The following is a 7,913-nucleotide window of genomic DNA, read 5'->3' on the forward strand; positions in this document are numbered from 1 at the left end:
AGGCAACGCGCGCTCCTCTCTGCGCCTGTGCAAAAAGCTGAGTCAACAGGGCGGAGTTAGTAGAGTGGGCGGCACCCGAGGGACTATGGGGAAGGGTTCGAATTCCGAAAGATTTAACTCGCGGGAGGAGTAGACACCGCAGCCCAGTAGGTAGGAGGGTCCTCCCTTCCTACCGACGTCGGGGGGCAGGCACGGAGCGGCCTGGGAGCCCGCGCGCCTTTTGTTCTGCGGCTAGGATCTGCGGTGACAGTGGGTGCCGACGATTGTTGTTGATGATCTGTCAGTGCCCCCGGACTCGGGCAGCGGCAGCCTGCGCGGGGCATGCAAGGAGGGTGGCTCAGATGGGACGTCGGAGTTGTACCTTACTACCTGCGGGATCCAGACGGGTTGGGGACTCCCCGTAAGCCGCGAGGCGCAGCCCCCTCAGTCGGCGCTGCCACCGAACCCTCCCTTCCGTGTGTCACCTGAAGGGAGGAGGGATGGGCTCTTACCTAACCAGAGAGGTAATTCAGCGATGTTTGACTCATAAAGAAGAGGCAGAAGAGGGATAGTTTTCCAGGCATCCAAGCCAAACTGGACTTAGAAAAGAAGCCTAGTGGGATTTCAGAACCTCGCCAAGCACCTCCGACTCTTAAGTTCAAAGGCCTTCTCCGCCTCCTGTGACTATAACGAGAGGATGCACTTTATTCCCCAGTGAGATCCTGGGAGAAGCAACAAACATATAAATGTACAGTAAAGATCTCCTAATATGAGATTCTTTTCGAGTATATGGTAGTTTGGCTTCGGTTTGTGTTGATAGTAAGAGTGGGGAGGTGCATGGCAAAAACTTGCTCCCGACTCATGAACTTGTTTTTATCAGTTTACTTTCTTCCCCAAACCCTCAAGAGGAAGTCCTCTGATGAACACTGACATTAAAATTTTAACCATCATAGCTAATTTGGATCATAACCAGCTGAACGGGTGTAACTGTGGTCTTGGCAAATTCAGAAACATAGGTGAGTAGCATATCTCGGAGGTGCAATTGTCATTAGTTTGTTAAAAGAAGTCCTTAGCAGTTATCTCAAAACCCTCTTCCTTTATGGCCACATCGCCAGTCCCCCCTTGTAAAAGGAAGTGCAAAATGGAATAAACTGATTTTAAGCGAATATGAGCTGTCTTTATATGCAAAAACAGGTTCTTGCTTTCATTGGATTTCAGAAGCCTATACCATGCAGTTTAGGTAAATTAGCTGAAAGTGGACTTTAAATCTTTAGTGACATACTATAGCTTGTTGAATTGTAAACATTGTTGATAGTTATTAATCACTGTTGCTTGATGGACTCAGCGACTGTTATCCTTAGTTCATAATTAACTATGCATGTATGGTAGCTTCAGGAGGCCATTTCTAAAACACTAGTCTTTTAGCCAGATTCAATATTTGAGATTTAGTGTCATTATAACCCAGATCTCAACCTCTTGTACATTTCAGGTAGTATTTGTCAAATGTAAGCTCCTCTCCATTAGGTATGAGTAAATAAACAATTATGTAAACTTCTAAAAGGCCATCAGATTTATGAGTCAGTCACAAATTTTATTTGGAGAACTTAATGACAGGCACTAGTACCCACAGACAACAAATATTCAGGAGTTTAACAGAATTGAATCATATACAATTCCAGAACTATTTTCAATAAAATTGGAATTAAATGTGTTCCCACAGTAGTCATTTCTACTACTAAACTCAGTAAATTATAATCTGCAAAGAATCACTTCTCTCTTTTAGATAATATTTCTTTGGGTGCAGAAAGAAGTTTTTTGACATAAAACATTTACAAAAATATTTAAAAAGAAGGGAACTAACGTGTAGAGAGCCTCCTCTGTGCAATTCAGATGTGAGGCAGGCAGTCTACACATTATCCTGTTAATCCTTGCAAGAACACACAGGAAAGGAACATCATTGGCCCCATTTTACAGATTGAGAAACTCAAGTTGAGAAAGTTAAGGTTCTTTAATTCATACCCAGACAGTATCTGTCTCAGAGTAGGATCTATAGTCTGATCTGAAGAGACTTAGTATGTTTAAACTTTGCCTTTTAGGTCCTGTATGAGAATAATTTACTAAAATTATCATCAAGCTATGCAGAGAATCTCCAGGAGGAATATTAATTCAAGAGTTTCTGACATAGAGTTGAACTCTGTGGATGCTGAGAAGGAAAAAAAAGAGAATCAAAATAACTTTGTTGAACTGCTTCCTCCAGAAGTTACCTTTAAAATTTTCAGTCAGCTGGATGTTTGGAGTTTGTGCAGAGCTTCAGTGACATGCAGGAGCTGGAATTACACAATAAGAAACAGTGATTCCTTATGGAAACCTCATTGCTTGGCTCTAAGAGCTGTGTGCCAAAGAGAAATAGATGATGATGTGGAAAGTGGTTATTGCTGGAAGGTAAGTTTCATCATTATAGTCTGCAGTGTTCTTGACCATATGGTGCTGGGTTTGAGCTAACTGTACCTTCTGCTTGGAGGAGGTAGGATTGCATGTACAAAATGATATATACAAAGTATGTTGGTTTTCAGAGTTAAAGTTGAATTATTATTCTTTTCCTACAAGCCATGCTATCTCCCATCCATCCTTTCACATTTTTGTAAATCCTAAATTCAAGCATTTGCCTCTGCTAGCCAGATAGAAAGTGTCTACTTCTTTTCACTCTGTTATCCAAAACCCCCAGCAAACTCTGTGGCTCACTCCATATATACATACACACACATTCGTATATGTGTATATCAGTGTAAACACTTAATCTTCTTTTCAGCCCTGTCAGTCAGCTTCTCTAGTTTCAAACAAACTTACTAACCAACCACTTACTTATCTTCTTTAACAATGATGCTTTACCTCTTTCAGGTAATACTACTGAGAAATTACCAGAAGAGTAAAGTGAAACATGAGTGGCTGAGTGGTAGATACAGCAAGCTATGTTCTTCTATTAGCCTACCAGAAAAAATCATGTACCCAATGGATGCAGATACTTGGGGAGAAATTCTAGAAGCAGAATTGGAAAGATAAGCAGGAAAATCACAAACAAACCTCTTAACTTTGAGAATTTAAAACTAAAATGACTCTTGGTTACAAAATGTGTATCTTTACCCATTCAATTTTTTGTTCACCTTTTTAATATGTAACTTTTAAAAGAAGACAAGTAGAAAATACTATAAAAGTAAAGCTTTGTATTTTGCACTTTAGTAAAAAATATTTTTCTGTTTTTATTATAAATTGATAAAATGAAATGTTATTTATATAAGAAATACTATAATGATAAAGTGATTTTGTATATTGTTTCATTCATTTGTGTTAGTATATTGTAGTACTTTAATGATAAGAGAACTTGGTTGGTATTTTCTGTGCAATAGTAATTTAACAATTCAGGAAACCATTTGAAGAAACTTAGATTCATTAAGTAGTAGACATAACTAGGCTCATGGGAAGAATACCTAAATGAAATGAATAACAATATGTTTAAATGTATAATACATTTATATTTCAATAACTCTAAAATTTCCATTTCACTAGAAGCAGATTAACATTGAAACCATTTTAAAATGTGTTAAATTTGTGGTTTAGTTTAAAATTAGTCAACCAGAGGGCTAAAACTTGTGAAAGTAAGATTCCTATTACTTGCCTAGAGACCTGGAATTGCTCTGAGGGTCTTAAAAAATTTGGAAAATTTCCAGAACACTTAACTACTATCAGAATTTCACACTATTTTTCTTGGTAAAATTTTCTTTCTGAAAGACTTATAGCATCATCTAGTGGACCACTTGTGGATAACCAGAACATAGCACTGAGCTTTGCGTTTTCTCCACATGTGAAAGAAAGAAAAGCATTTTCTTATATACCGGCTTTGTTAAAGGTGATAGCTTTCCAGGAACTTTTAACTTTAGTTTTTGTTCTCTTTCTCTTACAAGTAGACAGAATAGTACTCACTATACCAGATTCTGAATCTGTGGGTCAGCACCATAGTAAAAAGTGTCTACCAAACATTTTAGTTAGTTTGGGGGTTTCTTCTTAAATTGTGCTGTATAACACAAAAAGTAAGAATCCAGGAAACCAGTATTTAACAAATAGGCAAATAGCAGAAAAATGCAGTCTATACACATTCCATTTGTTGGGAAGCAAGCAATGATTTGTTGCCTCCTAATAATTTCTTAGAGTTGGAAGGGACTTTGACAATCAGCAATGTAGCCTCTAGGACTATTCAGCAATCCCTTCTATAGAAATGTTCTTCCTCTAACCCACCTTTATTCTTTCCCTGGCAAACACTTGTAAACTCTTCATCCTGATTCGGAAACCATCCCTAAATTCTACCATTCCAGAGTAAGTGGCCCTCTTAAGGTTCCCTTAGTTCTTTGTACATACCATTCTCAAGGCTGTCACATATTAAATTGTTTGTTTTGTCTGTCTCGTAGTTTGTACTGTGAGCTTCTTAATGTCAGGGACCATTTATTTATTTTTGTGTTCACAAAATCTGGAACATCATAGGTACTCCATAAATATTTGTTAAATTATTTTTATATTATTTATTTTAATCCAAACTAGAATGTATAATAAAAATAACTTACTATATTGTTAGTAGACAAGATTGGATTGAAATACAGTGTGTAACCCATAAGATATACGGAATTCTTGATATTAATGCTAATACATGAACAATTGTTCTACTCTTCTCAAAAGCTGCAAGAAAAATAGGAAAGTAGAAATTGGGGGGTGAGGTTGGATAAATACTTGAAAATAAACTTGATCTGAGAGTATCACTTATTATTTTTAATTATTGGTCCACCCCAATCCAGTTTTAAGTATTATTTTTCAATGTACATGACTAACCTTTGCTTTTTTTTTTTTTAGTACCATAGCCTTAAAATAATCCTTTGTAGAGTAAGTTTTAAACTATGATCATAGTCCACACTGAAAGGAAAACTTGGAAACTCTATGGTAAATTTTATGGGTGGGCTTAGAATGAACTGTACATTTATCAGACCAAGCCATTAGCACCTGAGAACATGAGTGGGTGGGGCAGAATGGAAGGATGGCATGGTTTTACTCATAGATAAATAAAATAACATGTTATGTATACAAAGTTTGAAAAAAGAGGTGAGATTATTGGGGTAAAGTACTAAGAATTTTCCAGTGTTGCTTAATACTTAGTCAGTTCAAGATGTAGTTTTTGTTCTTCGTTTTTTTTTTTTAGGACCCTTTTGTTAGTTGCTCCTGGTTTATAACACCATTTTAGATCAGGATATAATTGTCAATAAAATCTGTATGAACATAAACTTAAGACTTTTGAGTACACATATGTATATACAACTAATTTGAAAATTATACCCCTAACCACTCTAATTTCATCTTTGCTTTGACTTTACCTAATATCTTCTCTACAAAACCTCAAATGCCCTAATAATATTAACAAAAACAAGGTGACATTATGGGTTGGGAAAAATAATGAATAAGATGGAAGGTCACACATTTTTATTTAGAGTTGACGACCAAAACTATCAAATAGAAGAAATTAGACCAATAGTGAACAATGTTGATTAATTGTAATAGCCGACATTCATTGAATGCTTACTCTGCAGCAAGCAGTGTGCAAATGTAGGGGGTACTATTACTCTATATCCATTTTATGAATGAGGAAACTGCAAATTAGAGAATGGTTTTATCCATCTAGTTCATCACCATCCTAAGCACCTGTACGAGTATCTAATAGATGGTAGGCTCAGTAAATCTTTATTGAATGAATTAAAACAAAGTTGTTTTAATTACCTAAGACTGAGTAACTCAAATGACAGAGCCAAGAACATTTTTCTAACTTTGTATCTTGAAAAATTTCAAACCAACAGAAAAGTTAAAATAGTTGACAAAGAACTCTTAGCCTTTACCTAGACAGACCAGTTGTTAACATTTCCACATATTTTGTTTTATTCTTGCTGAAGCATTTGAAAATAAGTTGCAGACAAGATGATGCTTCACCCCTCAACACTTCAGCATGCATCTGCTAAGAATAAATACTGTCTTATATACAATGACATTATCACATCTAAAATTGTTTATATTAATAATATCACCTGATTTACAATCTCTATTTAAATTTCCACAATGACCTCAAAAAAATCTTTCATAAATTTTTTTTTCCAATTCAGGATCCAAACAAGATTTCCATATGCATATCATTTTTTATGTCCCTTTAGTCTCTTTTAACCAGAAACAACTCCCTGGCTTTGGTTTTGTTTTTCAGGATATTGACTTTTGTTTTCTTTAAGAGTTCAGTCTGGTCATCTTACAGAATGTTCTGTAATTGATTTATCTCATTATCTCTTCATGATTTAATTCAGGGAAAATATACTTAGTAATTTTACTACATAGGCGATGTAATATGCTTCTTTTTGCATCACATTAAGAAGCCCATAATGTCTGATTGTTCTATGTGAGATAGTAAATCTGATCATTTTAAGGAATATTTTTCCGTAGAGCCAAGATTTCTTTTTCAACAACCCATTTCTAGGGTATTCCCCATGGCTAACCATATGCTAGATGCCTTATATACATTATCTTATTTGATCTTAACAATTAATTAGCCTTTTAAAGAAAATAATCTTTCACAGAAAATCATCTTCAACTTCTTTTCCAGGCAATCTAATATATGTATATATATGTATATATATATACATATATATACAAATATATATATATATATTTTGTGTGTATATATATATATATATATATATATATATATATATGATGTAAAGCCACTATTTAAACCCAAATAATCTCTCTGACTTCAGAGACCACCAAGCTAGAATATAGTGCCCTTTATCATTTCAAAACTTAGTCCTTACACTGAGGCAAAGTGAAGGACTCAGACTAATGAGGAACATCTCCCATTACAAATATCTAGAAAATCTTGGAGAAGTCAATATTAAATATGTAGAACTTATATTTCTGCTAATGACAGACAGATAATCTGACAAGCCTTCCCACCTAGGACAACTTAAAAAGCTGGAGAAAAATTTAATACACTTAAGGCATTATAGCACTAAAAAGATAGTAAGAAATATTGGAGCAGTTTCTGGAGAAAGAAAGGGAACTAGAGAGATAAGTCCATAACTGAGGTTAATCTTGCCTTGGAGCATTTGCCAATTTCTACAAAGGCAGCTGAGAGATTAAGTAGACTTGGAAGTCTCTCAGGGGTACAAAGACAACAGTGGAATCTAGGACTCGCTAAGAGAAGGGGGAGCAACACTAATCCCCCATCTTCTTTGGGACCTAGAAGGACTGCGCCCCAGGAACTGGAGTAACCAGAAGTACATAGGCAAGTACCTCACAGGAAAACCATGCATCTCAGTCACTGAAATGAGAAGAGAAGATCCCGGAATAACAATGCCCAAATACCTAGCAGAAGCAAAAAAAGTCCTCCGTGGAGAAAGTTTATCTACATTTAAGGCTTTATATTATCTCTACAAACATTTTTAAAAATCAGTGTCTGATGCACACATACACACACATAAGGAGACAGAATAACATGAATAAAAAACAGGCAGAAAAGCACAGTAGAGAAGACCCACAGTGGGAGTTATCAAATGAAGTCTCCAAAACAAAGCTTGGGGTCATAAAAGGCATGGAGAATTTCAGCAGAGAACTGAAAATAGTAGGAACAGTGCAAAGCGAGGGATGCAAATCAGGCCTCATAAAATCCAGCATTCTTATATTCAGCCCTACCATAAATAAAACCCACTTTTTTATTAAATCCAGTTTGCATTGTTCAACACCTCCTAGTCCCAGAGCAGTCAGGGCAGGAAGTGATAAGATAAAACTGAAGCTTTGCAAATCACACCAATTACATTGTTACCACAAACATTAACTTGTCATGGAAAAAAATCTTAACCGTT

General features: G+C 35.9%; 1 protein-coding gene across 1 annotated transcript; it reads left to right on the top strand.

Moving 5' to 3' along the window:
- The first annotated feature begins 69 nt into the window (after positions 1 to 69).
- Positions 70 to 6,649, top strand: FBXO48 (F-box protein 48). The gene is made up of 4 exons (XM_017654759.3): positions 70 to 150; positions 860 to 995; positions 2,076 to 2,421; positions 2,878 to 6,649. The coding sequence occupies exons 3-4, from the start codon at positions 2,116 to 2,118 to the stop codon at positions 3,037 to 3,039; spliced, it is 468 nt and encodes a 155-aa protein (XP_017510248.1). The 5' UTR covers positions 70 to 150; positions 860 to 995; positions 2,076 to 2,115; the 3' UTR covers positions 3,040 to 6,649.
- Positions 6,650 to 7,913: the final 1,264 nt, after the last annotated feature.

Source organism: Manis javanica, chromosome 1, assembly GCF_040802235.1.
Source record: "Manis javanica isolate MJ-LG chromosome 1, MJ_LKY, whole genome shotgun sequence".
In the NCBI taxonomy this organism is placed as follows: domain Eukaryota; kingdom Metazoa; phylum Chordata; class Mammalia; order Pholidota; family Manidae; genus Manis; species Manis javanica.